The 21,710-nt window shown below is 38.1% G+C and overlaps 1 protein-coding gene across 2 annotated transcripts in view; it reads right to left on the bottom strand.

Moving 5' to 3' along the window:
- LOC128645393 (prolyl endopeptidase FAP-like) overlaps positions 1 to 21,710 on the bottom strand; it is a 328,887-nt gene that overhangs the window by 102,145 nt on the left and 205,032 nt on the right. For both annotated transcript variants that reach the window (XM_053698376.1, XM_053698375.1), the window contains exons 23-25: positions 15,085 to 15,149; positions 14,344 to 14,416; positions 13,998 to 14,071 (exon numbers count right to left, since the gene is read on the bottom strand). In XM_053698376.1, coding sequence (XP_053554351.1) covers positions 13,998 to 14,071; positions 14,344 to 14,416; positions 15,085 to 15,149 — 212 coding nt within the window. The remainder of the gene's footprint in view (positions 1 to 13,997; positions 14,072 to 14,343; positions 14,417 to 15,084; positions 15,150 to 21,710) is intronic.

Consider the following 21,710-nt stretch of genomic DNA (forward strand, 5'->3'; position numbering starts at 1 on the left):
ATATTTGTAAACCCAACAAATAAACCCAAAAAGCTTTTGATCAGCACTGATCAAAGCCCTAACAGGCTAAACCAAGTTATATCAGGCTGATCACAGTAGCAGCTCTGTGATCAGCAGCAAATAATATATATATATTTTTTGTATTTATATTTTTTTTCCCTCTCTAGCTTTCTACAGCACACCACAAATGCTAAACTGTCTTCCTCTCTCTCTCTCAGATCGCACTGAGGGAAGAGAGGAAGCAGATACACTTGTAACAGCCAATTATTGCACTCATTGGCTGTTACAGTGTTACAGGGGACAATCGATACACCTCCTCCATGCTGTTTGGATCCTGGGGGAGTGCCTGAGGCACATCCCCCAACCGGATCCATAACATTAAAAAATAACAGAGGGGGCACAGGAGCTACAAACTGTTATGACGTTCTGTCATAACGGCTCTAAAGCCCAGTGTAATTATGACGGAATAGAACGGCATAACAGCGTTAAAAGGATAAATGTCAAATGATTCATAATTGTATCACCTCTTAACAATTGCATTATTTCTAAGTTGACAAGTAGAATGTTTTCTCTTATGAACAATGAAAAACAAATACTTTAGAAAGACTATATTGAAAATATAGGCCCCAAAGTAGAAACTGTATATATATACACACACGCACACTCATACAGACATACATATGCATATATATACACACACGCACGCTCATACAGACATACATATATATATATATATATACACACACACACTCATACAGACATACATATATATTGTATATAGAAGTATTGTTCAATCAAAATGTTTCACTAATATTTTTATTTAGATCTCAGCAATAATTACACAAGCAGAAAAAATAAATTATTGCAAATATACTTTATAATATTTATCACCACTATTAAAGGGACAATAAAGTCAAAATTAAACTTCATGATTCAGAAAGATCATGGAATTTTAAAGAACTTTCCAGTTTACTTCTATTATCAATCAAGCTTTGTTTTCTTGGTATCCTGTGTTGAATAGTAAATCTTTATAGTCTCATAGGAGCTTAGGAGGTATCCAAACCATGAAAAGTTATGTTTTCCTTACTGTCCATATAATGTTATCTTTGAAATCTTTAAAAAGGGACATTCTACTTGATTTTTGTTATTGTTTATACAGATAATGCCCTTACTACCCATCCCCAGCTTTGCAAAAACAATATTGTTATATCAATATACTTTATAACCTCTAAGATTGGCTGTTTCTAAGACCTTGCCGGCCACCTCTTATCTCAGTGCTTTTTACAATCTTGCACACAGCCAAACAATGCTAGTACATGTGTGCTGTATAGATAACATTGTGCTCACTCCCATGGAGTTATTCATCACTCAGCACTAATTGGCTAAAATGCAAGTTTGTAAAAAGCAATGAGATAAGGGGCAATCTGCAGAGGCTTAGACATGGTTAATCATAGAGGTAAAAAGTATATTAATATAACAGTGTTGGATAGGCAAAACTATAGAATATGTGATAAACAAATTAGCTATCTTTTTAAACAGTAAACATTTTTAAGTAGACTCATGTCGTACAGGGTACGTCTTGCACAAACTGGTCTTTACCCTGTATGACATTGGGGTTTAAAGCGGCTGGAAGTGATCCTGATCGCTTCCAGCCACTTTCCGGTTATTGCAGTGATGCCTCAATATCGAGGCATCCTGCAATAATCCTTCTTACCCCTCCGGTGCAGAGAGCCACTCTGTGGCCCTATCTTATCTGCACCGGACATCGATGGCCGAAAATCGTTGGTGGGTGGGAGCCAAAGTGGGAGGCAGGTGGGCGGCCATCAATGGCTTTTATGATTAAAAGGGGGGCGGGATCGGGGGCATGGTCATCAGGGCGCACACACGTGCACGGGGGGTGGCGGCGGACGCATGCACCACGGGAGGGAGCGGGTGGGTGCACTACAGAAAAAAAATAATACTTCTAACTGGGAGAAAGGGGGGAGGGAATGGGTTAATAAATAGGTAAGGGATCTGGGAGTATGGTCTTTTTGGGGGAAGCTACACTACAGAAAAAAAACAGAATTTATGTTTACCTGATAAATTACTTTCTCCAACGGTGTGTCCGGTCCACGGCGTCATCCTTACTTGTGGGATATTCTCTTCCCCAACAGGAAATGGCAAAGAGCCCAGCAAAGCTGGTCACATGATCCCTCCTAGGCTCCGCCTTCCCCAGTCATTCGACCGACGTAAAGGAGGAATATTTGCATAGGAGAAACCATATGATACCGTGGTGACTGTAGTTAAAGAAAATAAATTATCAGACCTGATTAAAAAACCAGGGCGGGCCGTGGACCGGACACACCGTTGGAGAAAGTACTTTATCAGGTAAACATAAATTCTGTTTTCTCCAACATAGGTGTGTCCGGTCCACGGCGTCATCCTTACTTGTGGGAACCAATACCAAAGCTTTAGGACACGGATGAAGGGAGGGAGCAAATCAGGTCACCTAGATGGAAGGCACCACGGCTTGCAAAACCTTTCTCCCAAAAATAGCCTCAGAAGAAGCAAAAGTATCAAACTTGTAAAATTTAGTAAAAGTGTGCAGTGAAGACCAAGTCGCTGCCTTACATATCTGATCAACAGAAGCCTCGTTCTTGAAGGCCCATGTGGAAGCCACAGCCCTAGTGGAATGAGCTGTGATTCTTTCAGGAGGCTGCCGTCCGGCAGTCTCATAAGCCAATCTGATGATGCTTTTAATCCAAAAAGAGAGAGAGGTAGAAGTTGCTTTTTGACCTCTCCTTTTACCAGAATAAACAACAAACAAGGAAGATGTTTGTCTAAAATCCTTTGTAGCATCTAAATAGAATTTTAGAGCATGAACAACATCCAAATTGTGCAACAAACGTTCCTTCTTTGAAACTGGATTCGGACACAAAGAAGGCACGACTATCTCCTGGTTAATGTTTTTGTTAGAAACAACTTTCGGAAGAAAACCAGGTTTAGTACGTAAAACCACCTTATCTGCATGGAACACCAGATAAGGAGGAGAACACTGCAGAGCAGATAATTCTGAAACTCTTCTAGCAGAAGAAATTGCAACCAAAAACAAAACTTTCCAAGATAATAACTTAATATCAACGGAATGTAAGGGTTCAAACGGAACCCCCTGAAGAACTGAAAGAACTAAATTGAGACTCCAAGGAGGAGTCAAAGGTTTGTAAACAGGCTTGATTCTAACCAGAGCCTGAACAAAGGCTTGAACATCTGGCACAGCTGCCAGCTTTTTGTGAAGTAACACAGACAAGGCAGAAATCTGTCCCTTCAAGGAACTTGCAGATAATCCTTTCTCCAAACCTTCTTGAAGAAAGGATAGAATCTTAGGAATTTTTACCTTGTCCCAAGGGAATCCTTTAGATTCACACCAACAGATATATTTTTTCCATATTTTGTGGTAAATTTTTCTAGTTACAGGCTTTCTGGCCTGAACAAGAGTATCAATGACAGAATCTGAGAACCCTCGCTTTGATAAGATCAAGCGTTCAATCTCCAAGCAGTCAGTTGGAGTGAGACCAGATTCGGATGTTCGAACGGACCTTGAACAAGAAGGTCTCGTCTCAAAGGTAGCTTCCATGGTGGAGCCGATGACATATTCACCAGGTCTGCATACCAAGTCCTGCGTGGCCACGCAGGAGCTATCAAGATCACCGATGCCCTCTCCTGATTGATCCTGGCTACCAGCCTGGGGATGAGAGGAAACGGCGGGAATACATAAGCTAGTTTGAAGGTCCAAGGTGCTACTAGTGCATCTACTAGAGTCGCCTTGGGATCCCTGGATCTGGACCCGTAGCAAGGAACCTTGAAGTTCTGACGAGAGGCCATCAGATCCATGTCTGGAATGCCCCACAATTGAGTAATTTGGGCAAAGATTTCCGGATGGAGTTCCCACTCCCCCGGATGAAATGTCTGACGACTCAGAAAATCCGCTTCCCAATTTTCCACTCCTGGGATGTGGATTGCAGACAAGTGGCAGGAGTGAGTCTCTGCCCATTGAATGATTTTGGTCACTTCTTCCATCGCCAGGGAACTCCTTGTTCCCCCCTGATGGTTGATGTACGCAACAGTCGTCATGTTGTCTGATTGAAACCGTATGAACTTGGCCTTTGCTAGCTGAGGCCAAGCCTTGAGAGCATTGAATATCGCTCTCAGTTCCAGAATATTTATCGGGAGAAGAGATTCTTCCTGAGACCAAAGACCCTGAGCTTTCAGGGGTCCCCAGACCGCGCCCCAGCCCACCAGACTGGCGTCGGTCGTGACAATGACCCACTCTGGTCTGCGGAAGCTCATCCCCTGTGATAGGTTGTCCAGGGACAGCCACCAACGGAGTGAATCTCTGGTCCTCTGATCTACTTGTATCGTCGGAGACAAGTCTGTATAGTCCCCATTCCACTGACTGAGCATGCACAGTTGTAATGGTCTTAGATGAATTCGCGCAAAAGGAACTATGTCCATTGCCGCTACCATCAAACCTATTACTTCCATGCACTGCACTATGGAAGGAAGAGGAACAGAATGAAGTATTTGACAAGAGTTTAGAAGTTTTGATTTTCTGGCCTCTGTCAGAAAAATCCTCATTTCTAAGGAGTCTATTATTGTTCCCAAGAAGGGAACCCTTGTTGACGGAGATAGAGAACTTTTTTCTACGTTCACTTTCCACCCGTGAGATCTGAGAAAGGCCAGGACAATGTCCGTGTGAGCCTTTGCTTGAGGAAGGGACGACGCTTGAATCAGAATGTCGTCCAAGTAAGGTACTACTGCAATGCCCCTTGGTCTTAGCACCGCTAGAAGGGACCCTAGTACCTTTGTGAAAATCCTTGGAGCAGTGGCTAATCCGAACGGAAGTGCCACAAACTGGTAATGCTTGTCCAGGAATGCGAACCTTAGGAACCGATGATGTTCCTTGTGGATAGGAATATGTAGATACGCATCCTTTAAAACCACCGTGGTCATGAATTGACCTTCCTGGATGGAAGGAAGAATTGTTCGAATGGTTTCCATTTTGAACGATGGAACCTTGAGAAACTTGTTTAGGATCTTGAGATCTAAGATTGGTCTGAATGTTCCCTCTTTTTTGGGAACTACGAACAGATTGGAGTAGAACCCCATCCCTTGTTCTCCTAAAGGAACAGGATGAATCACTCCCATTTTTAACAGGTCTTCTACACAATGTAAGAATGCCTGTCTTTTTATGTGGTCTGAAGACAATTGAGACCTGTGGAACCTCCCCCTTGGGGGAAGCCCCTTGAATTCCAGAAGATAACCTTGGGAGACTATTTCTAGTGCCCAAGGATCCAGAACATCTCTTGCCCAAGCCTGAGCGAAGAGAGAGAGTCTGCCCCCCACCAGATCCGGTCCCGGATCGGGGGCCAACATCTCATGCTGTCTTGGTAGCAGTGGCAGGTTTCTTGGCCTGCTTTCCTTTGTTCCAGCCTTGCATTGGTCTCCAGGCTGGCTTGGCTTGAGAAGTATTACCCTCTTGCTTAGAGGACGTAGCACTTGGGGCTGGTCCGTTTCTGCGAAAGGGACAAAAATTAGGTTTATTTTTGGCCTTGAAAGACCTATCCTGAGGAAGGGCGTGGCCCTTGCCCCCAGTGATATCAGAGATAATCTCTTTCAAGTCAGGGCCAAACAGCGTTTTCCCCTTGAAAGGAATGTTAAGCAATTTGTTCTTGGAAGACGCATCCGCTGACCAAGATTTTAACCAAAGCGCTCTGCGCGCCACAATAGCAAAACCAGAATTTTTCGCCGCTAACCTAGCCAATTGCAAAGTGGCGTCTAGGGTGAAAGAATTAGCCAATTTGAGAGCATGAATTCTGTCCATAATCTCCTCATAAGAAGAAGAATTATTATTGAGCGCCTTTTCTAGCTCATCGAACCAGAAACACGCTGCTGTAGTGACAGGAACAATGCATGAAATTGGTTGTAGAAGGTAACCTTGCTGAACAAACATCTTTTTAAGCAAACCTTCTAATTTTTTATCCATAGGATCTTTGAAAGCACAACTATCTTCTATGGGTATAGTGGTGCGTTTGTTTAGAGTAGAAACCGCCCCCTCGACCTTGGGGACTGTCTGCCATAAGTCCTTTCTGGGGTCGACCATAGGAAACAATTTTTTAAATATGGGGGGAGGGACGAAAGGTATACCGGGCCTTTCCCATTCTTTATTTACAATGTCCGCCACCCGCTTGGGTATAGGAAAAGCTTCGGGGGGCCCCGGGACCTCTAGGAACTTGTCCATTTTACATAGTTTCTCTGGAATGACCAAATTCTCACAATCATCCAGAGTGGATAACACCTCCTTAAGCAGAGCGCGGAGATGTTCCAATTTAAATTTAAATGTAATCACATCAGGTTCAGCTTGTTGAGAAATTTTCCCTGAATCTGAAATTTCTCCCTCAGACAAAACCTCCCTGGCCCCCTCAGACTGGTGTAGGGGCCCTTCAGAACCAATATCATCAGCGTCCTCATGCTCTTCAGTATTTTCTAAAACAGAGCAGTCGCGCTTTCGCTGATAAGTGGGCATTTTGGCTAAAATGTTTTTGATAGAATTATCCATTACAGCCGTTAATTGTTGCATAGTAAGGAGTATTGGCGCGCTAGATGTACTAGGGGCCTCCTGTGTGGGCAAGACTGGTGTAGACGAAGGAGGGGATGATGCAGTACCATGCTTACTCCCCTCACTTGAGGAATCATCTTGGGCATCATTTTCTCTAAATTTTGTGTCACATAAATCACATCTATTTAAATGAGAAGGAACCTTGGCTTCCCCACATTCAGAACACAGTCTATCTGGTAGTTCAGACATGTTAAACAGGCAAAAACTTGATAACAAAGTACAAAAAACGTTTTAAAATAAACCGTTACTGTCACTTTAAATTTTAAACTGAACACACTTTATTACTGCAATTGCGAAAAAGTATGAAGGAATTGTTCAAAATTCACCAAAATTTCACCACAGTGTCTTAAAGCCTTAAAAGTATTGCACACCAAATTTGGAAGCTTTAACCCTTAAAATAACGGAACCGGAGCCGTTTTTATATTTAACCCCTTTACAGTCCCTGGTATCTGCTTTGCTGAGACCCAACCAAGCCCAAAGGGGAATACGATACCAAATGACGCCTTCAGAAAGTCTTTTCTATGTATCAGAGCTCCTCACACATGCATCTGCATGTCATGCTTCTCAAAAACAAGTGCGCAATAGAGGCGCGAAAATGAGACTCTGCCTATGATTAGGGAAAGCCCCTAGAGAATAAGGTGTCCAATACAGTGCCTGCCAGTTATTTTACATAATTCCCAAGATTAAAATAATTCCTCAAGGCTATGGAGTATAAAATATGTTTATATATAAATCGATTTAGCCCAGAAAATGTCTACAGTCTTAAAAAGCCCTTGTGAAGCCCTTTTTTTCTTTCTGTAATAAAAATGGCTTACCGGATCCCATAGGGAAAATGACAGCTTCCAGCATTACATCGTCTTGTTAGAATGTGTCATACCTCAAGCAGCAAAAGTCTGCTCACTGTTCCCCCAACTGAAGTTAATTCCTCTCAACAGTCCTGTGTGGAAACAGCCATCGATTTTAGTAACGGTTGCTAAAATCATTTTCCTCTTACAAACAGAAATCTTCATCTCTTTTCTGTTTCAGAGTAAATAGTACATACCAGCACTATTTTAAAATAACAAACTCTTGATTGAATAATAAAAACTACAGTTAAACACTAAAAAACTCTAAGCCATCTCCGTGGAGATGTTGCCTGTACAACGGCAAAGAGAATGACTGGGGAAGGCGGAGCCTAGGAGGGATCATGTGACCAGCTTTGCTGGGCTCTTTGCCATTTCCTGTTGGGGAAGAGAATATCCCACAAGTAAGGATGACGCCGTGGACCGGACACACCTATGTTGGAGAAATAATATATTTATATATATATATATATATATATATATATATATATATATATATATATATATATATATATATATATTTTTTATAAACTGGGTACTGGCAGACAGCTGCCAGTACCCAATATGGCACCAAATAAAGTAGAGGGGGTGGGGGTATGGTCTATTGGGGGGAAGCTACACTACAGAAAAAAAAATATATATATATATATATATATATATATATATATATACTCTTTTTTTTTTTTTATAAACTGGGTACTGGCAGACAGCTGCCAGTACCCAATATGGCATCAAATAAAGTAGAGGGGGATGGTTAGAGAGCTGTTTGGGGGGATAAGGTTGGGGGCTAAGGGGGGACCCTACAAAGCAGCATATGTAACTTTGATATTTTTTATTTTATTTTATTTTAGTTTTGGCAGACTTTCTGCCAGTCCTTAAGATGCCGGGGACAATTGTGGGGTGGGGGAGGGAAGAGATCCCTGGGACGGATCAGGGGGTGTGATGTGTCAGGTGGAAGGCTGATCTCTACACTAAAGCTGAAATGAACCCTGAAAGCTCCCTACAAGCTACCTAATTAACCCCTGCACTGCTGGGCATAATACACGTGTGATGCTCAGCAGCATTTAGCGGCCTTCTAATTACCAAAAAGCAATGCCAAAGCCATATATGTCTGCTATTTCTGAACAAAGGGGATCCCAGAGAAGCATTTACAACCATTTATGCCATAATTGCACAAGTTGTTTGTAAACAATTTCAGTGAGAAACCTAAAATTGTTAAAAATTTAACATTTTTTTTTATTTTATCGCATTTGGCGGTGAAATGGTGGCATGAAATATACCAAGATGGGCCTAGATCAATACTTGGGGTTGTCTACTACACTACACTAAAGCTAAAATTAACCATAGAAGCTCCCTACATGCTTCCTAATTAACCCCTTCACTGCTGGGCATAATACATGTTTGATGCGCAGTGGCATTTAGCGGCCTTCTAATTACCAAAAAGCAACGCCAAAGCCATATATGTCTGCTATTTCTGAACAAAGGGAATCCCAGAGAAGCATTTACAACCATTTATGCCATAATTGCACAAGTTGTTTGTAAATAATTTCAGTGAAAAACCTAAAATTGTGAAAAAAATTTTTTTTTTTTTTATTTTATCGCATTTGGCGGTGAAATGGTGGCATGAAATATACCAAGATGGGCCTAGATCAATACTTTGGGATGTCTTCTAAAAAAAAATATATACATGTCAAGGGATATTTAATGATTCCTGAAAGATAACAGTGTCCCAATGTAACTAGCGCTAATTTTGAAAAAAAGTGGTTTGGAAATAGCAAAGTGCTACTTGTATTTATTGCCCTATAACTTGCAAAAAAAGCAAAGAACATGTAAACATTGAGTATTTCTAAACTCAGGACAAAATTTATAAACTATTTAGCATGGGTGTTGTTTGGTGGTTGTAGATGTGTAACAGATTAAGGGGGTCAAAATTAGAAAAAGTGTGGTTTTTTTCATTTTTTCCTCAGATTTTATATTTTTTGCTAGTAAATTATAAGATATGATGAAAATAATGGTATATTTAGAAAGTGAATTTAATGGCGAGAAAAACGGTATGTAATATGTGTGGGTACAGTAAATGAGTAAGAGAAAAATTACAGCTAAACACAAACACCGCAGAAATGTAAAAATAGCCCTGGTCCTTAAGGGAAAGAAATTGAAAAATGGCCTTGTCCTTAAGGGGTTAAATAAAATGAAGTGACATATGGGAATAGTTTTATATGTTCACTGCCCTAAAGGGCTGTTACACATTGCTTAATAGTAAAAACAATAATAATAAAAACAGTGTACAAAATAAATTCCACACCCAAATGATACAAGAGATACATTAGAATTGCATTTTATAATGATGTATTTTGGTGCATTTGATATATGGATAATTTTGCAACTTTGATGACCAGTAAATTGGTTTATTTATTTGTCCATAGAGTAAGCTGGAATTAGGAAAATGGACACTACTCAAAATGCTTTTGCTATCCATATGTTAGAAAATAATGAAAAAAAACGTAGGCATTGTCTTAAAAAAAAATGACATAAGAGCTGTTTAAATTTAAATTAATACACTAGTATCCATTTTGCAATTCCTAGAAATGCAAATTAAGTTATAGGTACTAATGCTCATTGAGTATAAATAGGATGTACCTATCAGCCAATAAGCATTAACAGGAAGTACCTATCAGCCAATGAGATTAAAAGGAAGTATCTACCATACAATGAGCTTTAGTAGAAAGTATGCAATGGATACATCTGTTTTAGTATTAGTTTTAATATACAAATTAAAAATCTCCTCATTTTTGAGTGCAGTGTTCCTTTACTCCTTTCAGTGGATCAGAAGAAATTCCATTTATAGAGGGAACACAGAACATTAAAAATAATTTTTTAACTGTCTTTTTACCAACTAATATATTTTATAGTAAACCAGAAAAATATAAGTAGTGAACCAAACTATCAAATTAATATAAATGTATGGACTATGGCATTTTGTTATCTGTCTTAGGGGTCAATCACAACTTCTCATCTAATGATTATCAACAGAAAAACACCATTAAAGTCTATCAGCTAGATTACGAGTTTTGTGGTAAGAGCAACAGCCAATAGGATTTTTTCAACCTTAATTCCGATTGGCTGATAGAAATCTATCAGCCAATCGGAATCTAAGGGACGCCATCTTGGATGACGTCATTTAAAGGGAAACCTCATTCGGAAGAAGACGTCAATTGAAGAGGATGCTCCGAGCCGGATGTCTTGAAGATAGACCCGCTCCGCGCCGGATGGATGAAGATAGAAGATGCCGTCTGGATGAAAACTTCTGCCCGGTTGGATGAAGACTTCTGCCGGCTTCATTGAGGATGGATGTCGGGCCTTAAAAAACTGTAAGTGAATCTTTGGGGGTTAGTGTTAGGCTTTTTAAGGGTTTATTGGGTGGGTTTTATTTTTAGATTAGGGTTTTGGGCGGAAAAAGAGCTAAATGCCCTTTTAAGGGCAATGCCCATCCAAATGCCCTTTTCAGGGCAATGGGGAGCTTAGGTTTTTATTTGGGGGGTTGGTTGTGTGGGTGGTGGGTTTTACTGTTGGTGGGTTGTTTGTATTTTTTTTACAGGTAAAATAGCTGATTTCTTTGGGGCTATGCCCTGCAAAAGGCCCTTTTAAGAGCTATTGGTAGTTTGGGGGTGTAATTAGTTTAAATATCTTTTCATTTCTTTTTTATTTTTTGTAATTTAGTGGGGTTTTGTAATTTAGTTAATTGTATTTAATTAATGTAATTTATTTAATTGTAGTGTAAGGTTAGGTGTTAGTGTAAGACAGGATAGGTTTTATTTTGCAGGTAATTTTGTATTCATTTTAGCTAGGTAGTTAGTAAATAGTTAATAACTATTTAGTAACTATTCTACCTAGTTAAAATAAATACAAACTTGCCTGTGAAATAAAAATAAAACCTAAGCTAGATACAATGTAACAACTAGTAATATTGTAGCTAGCTTAGGGTTTATTTTACAGGTAAGCATTTAGTTTTAAATATGAATTATTTAGTTATTAATAGTAGGTTTTATTTAGATTTATTTTAATTACATTAAAGTTAGTGGGTGTTAGGGTTAGGGTTAGACTTAGGGTTAGGGGTTAATAAATTTAGTATAGTGGTGGCGACGTTGAGGGTGGCAGATTAGGGGTTAATAAATGTAGGTAGGTGGCGGCAATGTTAGGGGGCGGCAGATTAGGGGTTAATAATATTTAACTAGTGTTTGCGATGTGGGAGTGCAGCATTTAGCGGTTAATATGTTTATTATAGTGGCGGCAATGTCCGGAGCGGAAGATTAGGCGTTAATTGATTTATTATAGTGTTTGCGATGCGGGAGGGCCTCGGTTTAGGGTTTAATAGGTAGTTTATGGGTGTTAGTGTACTTTTTAACACTTTAGTTATGAGTTTTTTGTTACAGCTTTGTAGCGTAAAACTCATAACTACTGACTTTCAGTTTACGGTATGGATCTTGGCGGTATTGGCTGTACCGCTTACTTTTTGGCCTCCCAGCAGACTCGTAATACCAGCGCAAAGGAAGTCCCATTGAAAAAAGGACTTTTGGAAATCTGCGGTAGTTATGTTGCGTTACTGCCAAAAAAGTGTGTGGTGCCCCTAAACCTGCAAGACTCGTAATACCAGCGGTAGTGAAAAAGAGCCTTAACGCTGCTTTTTCACTCATACTGCAAAACTCGTAATCTAGCCGTAAGTTTTTTTGTGTAGATACATCATTTGATAAACTTTTCAAATGGATTGTTATCAAACCTAAAATTATTTAGGTTAAACAATAATACAATACAAGTTTTAAACAATCATGTATGTAGGTGTATGAAAATGTGTATGTAAGTATATATACATGCATATTTAGGTGCATATACATGTGTATGTAGGCGTATATACATGTGTATATAAGTGCATATCAATTTGTATATAGGTGTATGTACATATGTATGTAGGTGTAAATAGATGAGTATGCAGGTGTGTATACATGTGTATGTAGATGTATATATATGTTTATGTAGGTGTATATAAATGTGTATGTAGGTGTAAATAGATGAGTATGCAGGTGTGTATACATGTGTATGTAGGTATATATACATGTGTATGTAGATGTATATATATGTTTATGTAGGTGTATATAAATGTGTATGTAGGTGCATATACATGTAGGTATATATACATGTGTATGTAGATGTATATATATGTTTATGTAGGTGTATATAAATTTGTATGTAGGTATATATACATGTGTATGTAGATGTATGTATATGTTTATGTAGGTGTATATAAATTTGTATGTAGGTGTATATACATGTGTATGTAGATGTATATATATGTTTATGTAGGTGTATATAAATTTGTATGTAGGTATATATACATGTGTATGTAGATGTATATATATGTTTATGTAGGTGTATATAAATGTGTATGCAGGTGTATAATTATACATGTGTATATAGGAGCATATACATGTGTGTGTATGTGCATATATGTGTATATGTAGGCATCAATGTGACCTTAGTAAATATAAATGGAAAAGAAGCAAATATAGCAGCACTCACTTATAGAGAGTATGGAGTGGTAAGGACCCCTACAATAAAATATAACTTTTAATAATAGTAAAAAATAAAAATCCGTAGGTGACGGATAACATAGAGAACATACAGCTATGGCAAAATGCGCATCAGGCGACTGCCACCTACCATACACAATCTTTATGTGTGAAATTTGTTCCACATATACTTGCTAAACTTAGCCTAATATCTGTGCTCTCTAATACTAATCACATGTTATATTAATTGTTTTTGGGTATATCCCCTATATACTATTTACTATTATTTTAGTATTATCCATTTGTGTGAAAATTAGGCTATTTATTCTGGGTCTGACCCTGGGTACCTTATACTGGCCTCCTGTCTCTCCTATATGTATTTGGGACCGTGTCCCTTCTAATTTAGTGTATTTAACAAGTACATATAATTTAGTTTTTCTGTCTCTGTGAAAATTGTTCCACACTAGGATTAACAAACTACTCTAGGTCTGATATTGGGTACCCCCCACTGAGTATACACCCCTCACATATGCATCTGGTATTGTATCCCCTCTGACATAGTTAATTATCTGTGCTTATACAATATTGTGGGTTCCCATATCCATCCCAGCACACTATTATACTTAGTATTACCAGTGTTTTGGGGTTGTTATATGTAGGTGTCCATCTGTGCCATTTTTAAAACTCTGTATTTTCTCTATGTTATCCGTCACCTATGGATTTTTATTTTTTTACTATTATTAAAAGTTATATTTTATTGTAGGAGTCCTTACCACTCCATACTCTCTATAAGCAAGTGCTGCTATCGGTGCTTCTTTTCCATTTATATCTACTCATTACATTTAGCACTAAGCACCCTCCACAAGCTTCTTTTGTGGATTTAAATAGGATATTTGTGTAACACACATATTTCTTTTTTCATCAATGTGACTTTACCATTGCTTGAAAATCTACTTGAGCCTCGACCAAAGCTTTAGATATTTGAGCTGCTTGTTGGAAATGCACATTATCTGTGGGAAAACAAATGCACGTAGATATCTGTTAAATTTTGTTAAATATTTGACAGAGTAGATACAGTGCATTAACCTGGAATCATCATTTCCAATTTCCTATTGATAGAACTGACACTACCACAACTGCATATGCTTCACTATAGTACAAACACTTTTATCTACCTTTCCCTATCAGAGGGAAAGTACTATTTTTAATGCTCATCAAACATACTTATTCTCATATTCTGCCTCAGTATTTGCATTGTAGATTGTTTTTTGATAGCACATACCATCTGCTGTTCCATGAATGAGCAGGTAATCTACTTTCTTGAAATTTTCTGCCCTTGCCATCACAGTTGAATTCTACAAAGGAAGAAGAATCAATTTATTTGATGTGATTTGTGATGCACATCTAATATAAAAAGGATTCTGTTTACTATAGTCATTACCTATTATGAACATCTTTTTTGTAACTCAGTAAATAAGTATTCAACATTTTCATGAGGTGCCACATATAACTCTTTATGTGTTTGAAGGCCCATTGGAATTGGTAGAAGCAGATGCACAAATACACACACAGAAATAGTATATCTATCATCTATTTATCTATCTACCTATCTATATATACACACACACACACATATATATATATATATATATATATATATATATATATATATATATATATATATATATATATACATATATATATGTGTGTGTGTGTGTGTAAATACATATACACACATTTTATATATATATATATATATATATATATATATGTACATATATAAAATATATATTTATACTGTATATATATATATATATATATATATATATATATATATATATATATATATATATATATATATATATATATATATACATACATATATATATATACATATATAAATACATATATAAATAAATATATATATAAATATTCATATATAAATCTATATATATATATTTATATATGTACAGTATATATATGTTTGATAAATACATTTCTAAAACATATACCAAAGAAATACCTTATAATTTTCAAGATTATCATCTTTAGTTGGAAGCCCCATATATCGTTCCGTATATATAGATGCTATAATAAGAAAAATGCATGTCATAATTTATATGATATTATAAAATAAAGACAAGTTCTTTTCAAGATAAATTATGTTTTGATTGAAAGTAAAACTAACAATAAGTTTAATTAATTTATCTCACACACCTAAAACACAATGCACAATGATTTTCTAAAGCATGAGTATAAGTGAACACAGGCTAAATTACAATTAATAATGTTATAAATAGCACTCAATATGGCATTACAAGTTGTTGGTTAAGTTGTTTAACCAAATAATTTAACCTGCCTGATAAATATATAGCTAACCACGTACATTTAATAGCAAGTGTAAAGCAGTAATACCGCACATTGCATTTGTGTTGCAAGCTATGTTACACCTTCATTTAAACTGCTTTTTAATGAATTGATGTTGAGTTAAAGCTTAATAAATGGGGAATAAAGGGTTAACAAGAAGGAAAAAGGTTTGCTGTTGTGAAAGGAGTGTAGAACAAAGGGGAGTAGAAGGAAAAGGGTCAGGTGTGTATATATATATATACAAGGGTTGAAAACTATGCCTATCTTCTACTAGCCAACTTTTTTCCAATTTCCTATTTTCTTGGTTCCATACTCAAACGTATAATACCCCGTTATACTCTTCTACTATTTATTTATTTGTATATACTTATAAACTTATAAATAATTGAAACATATTATCTTACCTAAAAAGAGACACACACAGTCTCCCTCATATATACTCTATCTCTCTGACACACTCTCTCTCTGTCACACACACACTCTTCCCCACCACATTCTCTCTCTCTCTCTCTCTCTCTCTCTCTCTCTCTCGCAGACACACTACCTCTCAGACACACTCTCTTTCTGACATACTCTCTCTGACACACACACACACACTCTCCCTTCCTCACTACATACACTCTCTCTTTCCTCACCACATACAGTCTCTCTCACACCACACACACACACTCTCTCACACACATGCACACAATCTCTCTCTCTCTCACACACACACACACTCTCCCTCAAGCACACAGTCTCCCTCATACACACTCTATCTCTCTGGCACACACTCTCTCTGTCACATACACACTCTCTCTCTCCCACACTCACACCACATTCTCTCTCTTTCTGCATTACTGTAGCGTCCCTAATTTTAAAAGCACCCCTAATTCTAAATTTGTTTTACCAGCTTTACTTTGGTGCAGCAGGTGCAGTTGAACCAGGGCCCAGATGCTGAGGGGCCAATTGCAGTCAGTCTATACAAAAGCTATACATGGGTCAGAAGGTGTATAATCCTAATGCAGGGACCCTTTAATTTGTGCAGGTCAGTCCAGCCATCCATCCATGCTCCAAATCATTATACATTTACTACTGACTAAGTTACCTTTGCTGGGCCTAAAACAAATAGTGCACCAGGGTCCTCTATTGAGTAGGTCCACTACTGTTTGCAAGATAGTTTTTCAGCTATCCTATGCTACAACTTTTCACCCAGGCTTGTCTGGGGTTAACTGTCTGAGTCCCTGAAAGCACCAAGGGCTATGAGCTTTGCAGGGTCATATGATGTGTACCCAGTCTGGTTTGAGGGTGCAGTCCATTTCTATGTTTTGTAAGTGTAGGGTAATTAAAGGGCCTGTGTCACCTTTGTTTATACATTAGTGTGTTTGATTGAAGGCATGCATTGTGTGGGACCCAGGGAGGAAGACACTGTGACGTGGTTCTGGACCTATCATCATTTGGCAAAATGCTGTAACTAACAATATATATATATATATAGCAGTTAATGCATGGATGTTGCTGTAACTTAGGTGCTGAATGTGTGTTGAATGTGTGACCCATGCCTTTGCAGTGGGTAGTGAAGAATAGAGGACTTATAGAGGGTTTATGTATGATGCCATCTGACTCAAAGACTGAGACAGTTTAATATGGTTGATCATGGTATTGGTTGCACATTTGTGGTAGATGTAATAAGTGCTAGGGGCATTCCTGTTTAGGAAAGTATAGAAGGCTTCTGGTATGAAGTAAAATATTCTCAAAATGAAATAGTGTGACCAAAGGAGTCTCATACATTGGCATCTTCCATTTCTAGAGTTTGGAGATAGGATGGCATTACAAATGCCGTGTCTCAGTAGTACATTCAATACATGGTTAGCAGGTAGATAGGCCACTCTCTACACATTAATGGATGAAAATTTAACAAAGTGAGTAAAAGTGTGACAGGCCTTTGCTGTAACTAATGAGTGTGTGTATAAATCTAAATGTATATGCTTCTCTCTTCTCTCTCCTGCTTTTCTCTCTCTCTCACTCTCTTTCTCTCTCTCTCACTCTCTTTCTCTCTCTCTCACTCTCTCTCTCCTCTCTCCTGCTTCTCTTTCTCTCTCTCTCTCTCTCTCTCTCTCTCTCTCTCTCTATCTATCTATCTACAGTGGGGCAAAAAAGTATTTAGTCAGCCACCAATTGTGCAAGTTCTCCCACTTAAGATGAGAGAGGCCTGTAATTTTCAACATAGGTATACCTCAACTATGAGAGACAAAATGTGGAAACAAATCCAGACAAACACATTTGGAAAGAATTTATTTGCAAATTATGGTGGAAAATTTGGTCACCTACAAACAAGCAAGATTTCTGGCTCTCACAGACCTGTATTTTCTTCTTTAAGAGGCTCCTCTGTCCTCCACTCATTACCTGTATTAATGGCAACTGTTTGAACTTGTTATCAGTATAAAAGACACCTGTCCACAACCTTAAACAGTCACACTCAAAACTCCACTATGGTGAAGACCAAAGAGCTGTCGAAGGACACCAGAAACAAAATTGTAGACATGCACCAGGCTGGGAAGACTGAATCTGCAATAGGCAAGCAGCTTGGTGTGAAGAAATCAACTGTGGGAGCAATAATTAGTAAATGGAAGACATAAAAGACCACTGATAATCTCCCTCGATCTGGGGCTCCACGCAAGATCTCACCTCGTGGGGTCAAAATGATCACAAGAACGGTGAGCAAACATCCCAGAACCACACGGGGGGACCTAGTGAATGACCTGCAGAGAGCTGGGACCAACGTAACAAAGGCTACCATCAGTAACACACTACGCCGCCAGGGACTCAGATCCTGCAGTGCCAGATGTGTCCCCCTGCTTAAGCCAGTACATGTCCGGGCCCATCTGAAGTATGCTAGAGAGCATTTGGATGATCCAGAAGTGGATTGGGAGAATGTCATATGGTCAGATGAAACCAAAGTAGAACTATTTGGTAGAAACACAACTTGTCGTGTTTGGAGGAGAGAGAACACCATACCTACTGTGAAGCATGGGGGTGGCAACATCATGCTTTGGACTGTTTCTCTGCAAAGGGAACAGGACGACTGATCCATGTACATGAAAGAATGAATTGGGCCATGTATCGTGAGATTTTGAGTGCAAACCTCCTTCCATCAGCAAGGGCATTGAAGATGAAACGTGGCTGGGTCTTTCAGCATGACAATAATCCCAAATACACCGCCCGGGCAACGAAGGAGTGGCTTTGTAAGAAGCATTTCAAGGTCCTGGAGTGGCCTAGCCAGTCTCCAGATCTCAACCCCATAGAAAACCTTTGGAGGGAGTTGAAAGTCTGTGTTGCCCAGCGACAGCCCCAAAACATCACTGCTCTAGAGGAGTTCTGCATGCAGGAATGGTCCAACATACCAGCAACAGTGTGTGACAACCTTGTGAAGACTTACAGAAAATGTTTGACCTCCGTCATTGCCAACAAAGGATATGTAACAAAGTATTGAGATGAACTTTTGATATTGACCAAATACTTATTTTCCACCATAATTTGCAAATAAATTCTTTCCAAATCAGACAATGTGATTGTCTGGATTTGTTTCCACATTTTGTCTCTCATAGTTGAGGTATACCCATGATGAAAATTACAGGCCTCTCTCATCTTCTTAAGTGGGAGAACTTGCACAATTGGTGGCTGACTAAATACTTTTTTTCCCCACTGTATCTATCTATCTATCTATCTATCTATCTATCTATCTATCTATCTATCTATCGCTTGTCTCTCTCTCCTCTCTCCTGCTTCTCTTTCTCTCTCTCTCTCTCTCTCTCTCTCTCTCTCTCTCTCTCTCTCTCTCTCTCTCTCTCTCTCTCTCTCTCTCTATCTATCTATCTATCTATCTATTGCTTCTCTCTCTCTCCTCTCTCCTGCTTCTCTCTCTCTTTCTCTCTCTCTGATCTGTCACTGTGTCTCAGCCTGGTGTGTGCCTGCATCTGTGTGTTGCCATTGTGTGTATGTTCCCCTGCCTCTATGTTTCACTGAGTATATGTGTGTGTCTATGGCATCTGTGTGTGTTTCTCAACATATTTATTGATAAGCTCCAAAGAGCTTACAACAATGAAATGGCCTTGAATTTTACTTTGCACCTGGCCTCACAAACCCTAGCACTGGCCCTGCCTGAGATAAATTAACATGCAGAAATGGCTTTGTGCATCTGTGCTCTCTAAAATGGTTACTGTAGTGTGCACCATACAAATGCTCATAAGATAAATAATATATTAACCACTGACTGTAATACCAGTACTTGGATTGTGTTCCAGTGATGTTAACACTCCATAAGGCTTGCATTTTTGTGATCCACTCCTAATTTGGCCTACATATAAATTGTTGAAAATTGTTTGTGACCAGAGGTCACGATTTAAGGTTGGTGGAAAGGAGATTTTTTTATTTATTGTTTTCAATAATTTTTATTATTTTTTTTTAAGTCAGAGTAGCATCTCCAACAAAAAAAATAAAGAAAAGACCTCATGTTACAAACGGTGTCAAGAGCAGGGAAGAGACATAACAAAATCTTATATGACATAATAAACGTTCAAAAAAGATAACAAAAAAAGTCCCTGGTTCATACACTTTTATCTTCCAACATGGCCTAGCTTCATGATTAATATCATTAATAATTATATAGAGACCATGTTACTACTCTGATCTTCGCACATAATTTTAACTTAACTCTGAGGGAAAAAAAACAGAGAAGAGACTTTGAATTACTAGAAAAGTAGAACTAAACATAGTTCATTTATGGCCCTAATGGCCCACGCAATCAAACACAGAAACCAGACAAATCAAAACCCAAAACAAAAATAAAAAATAAAAACAGAAAGAGAAAAAAAAAAAAAAAAAGGAAAGAAAAAGATAAATTACTACTCTCTCTCCCCTCCAAACTTAGGTCCCCCACAACTAACCAAAATTTCCATTATTGACCACTCTTCCCAAATGTCTATACCTATCTGTTAGTAATAACTGTTGAAAAAGGGTCAGAGTCCTGTATATAAGATAGAACCTGTTTTTTAATATTCTCGGATAGGTGGGCTATTACCCTCTCCCACTTTGCCAAAAATAATTTAAGTTGTTTATCTTTAAGTATCATAGGATCTTTGCTATCTACTATAAGTTGCGTTACCATATTACCCGTGAAGGCTGTGAAACTTGGCACATTTCTCCCTTTCCAATTACATAAGATCAACTGTCTAGCAACTAATAGGGCAGTGTTTATTAGCTGTTTATTGGTCATAGCTTTTTCTGACACCAGAAAAAAGATGTCTTCTATTTTTAGCTTAATAGTGGGTGTTAAGAACCTATTAATCCAGAACTGAACTTTACCCCAATATTGTTTTATCTTGGGACATTCATAGAAGACATGTAACAAATTTGCCTTCACAGCACCACACCTAGAACATTTGCCGGTTTCTTGTCTCTTCCATCTAGAGATCCACCATGGAGTCAGATAGGCTCTATTCAATAATTTTATATGGGATTCTCTAAAAGATATCATGAAAAAAAAGAGGTTTTGTAAGGGCGCTAATAGCTGAAGATACTTGTGTGAAATTATTTATACCATCTGTGATAGATATCCGTGATAAATGTTTAAAGTGTTAATGAAATCAGATCAGAAAAGCTTCTAAAAAACAAGTGGTTTATTTGGTTACAATATGATTAAAAAGATTTTTTAGAGACGTCTCTAGTACAATTCGATCAGAAAGAATAATAAGAATTAAACATGAAAATAAACATGAAAATAAAAATAGTACTGATTAGTACTTCATGAGAAATATTGGTTTACCGCTTATTATATTAGTCACAAGGAAAATATCTATTGGGGTGTGACTAAGCACTTTGCCAAGATTTCTCGTGAGTTATTCAGGGTTCAAAAAATTACACATAGACATCTATTTAAAATTCACATACCAGCTTGATAAAACTTGTGCAAAAATATATAAAATGGAGCTTAAAATAGAGCTGTGCATAAGAGGAAAATTATATAGAGTTATTTCTCTATACCGGATTAAATCAATCCTTTGTAATTGTTTTCTCAGCGAACTAAAGGATGATTATCATGTCCATATGTATGAACCAAGAGAAATGTCCAGTAATCATATACTGCTGATAGCTTAAGATTGCAGTTTGCAACTTTCATACAGATTGTACCTTATTGTAAGCGTGAGCAACAGCAGGGTATCCTGTGCGTTCTGCGGCTCAGTTCTTCTGGCAGTGTCCTCGTGTTGTTGGCGTCTGACGTCACACCCGATGTGTGGGGGCTTG

This window comes from Bombina bombina, chromosome 1 (assembly GCF_027579735.1).
Source record: "Bombina bombina isolate aBomBom1 chromosome 1, aBomBom1.pri, whole genome shotgun sequence".
Taxonomy (NCBI): Eukaryota; Metazoa; Chordata; class Amphibia; order Anura; family Bombinatoridae; genus Bombina; species Bombina bombina.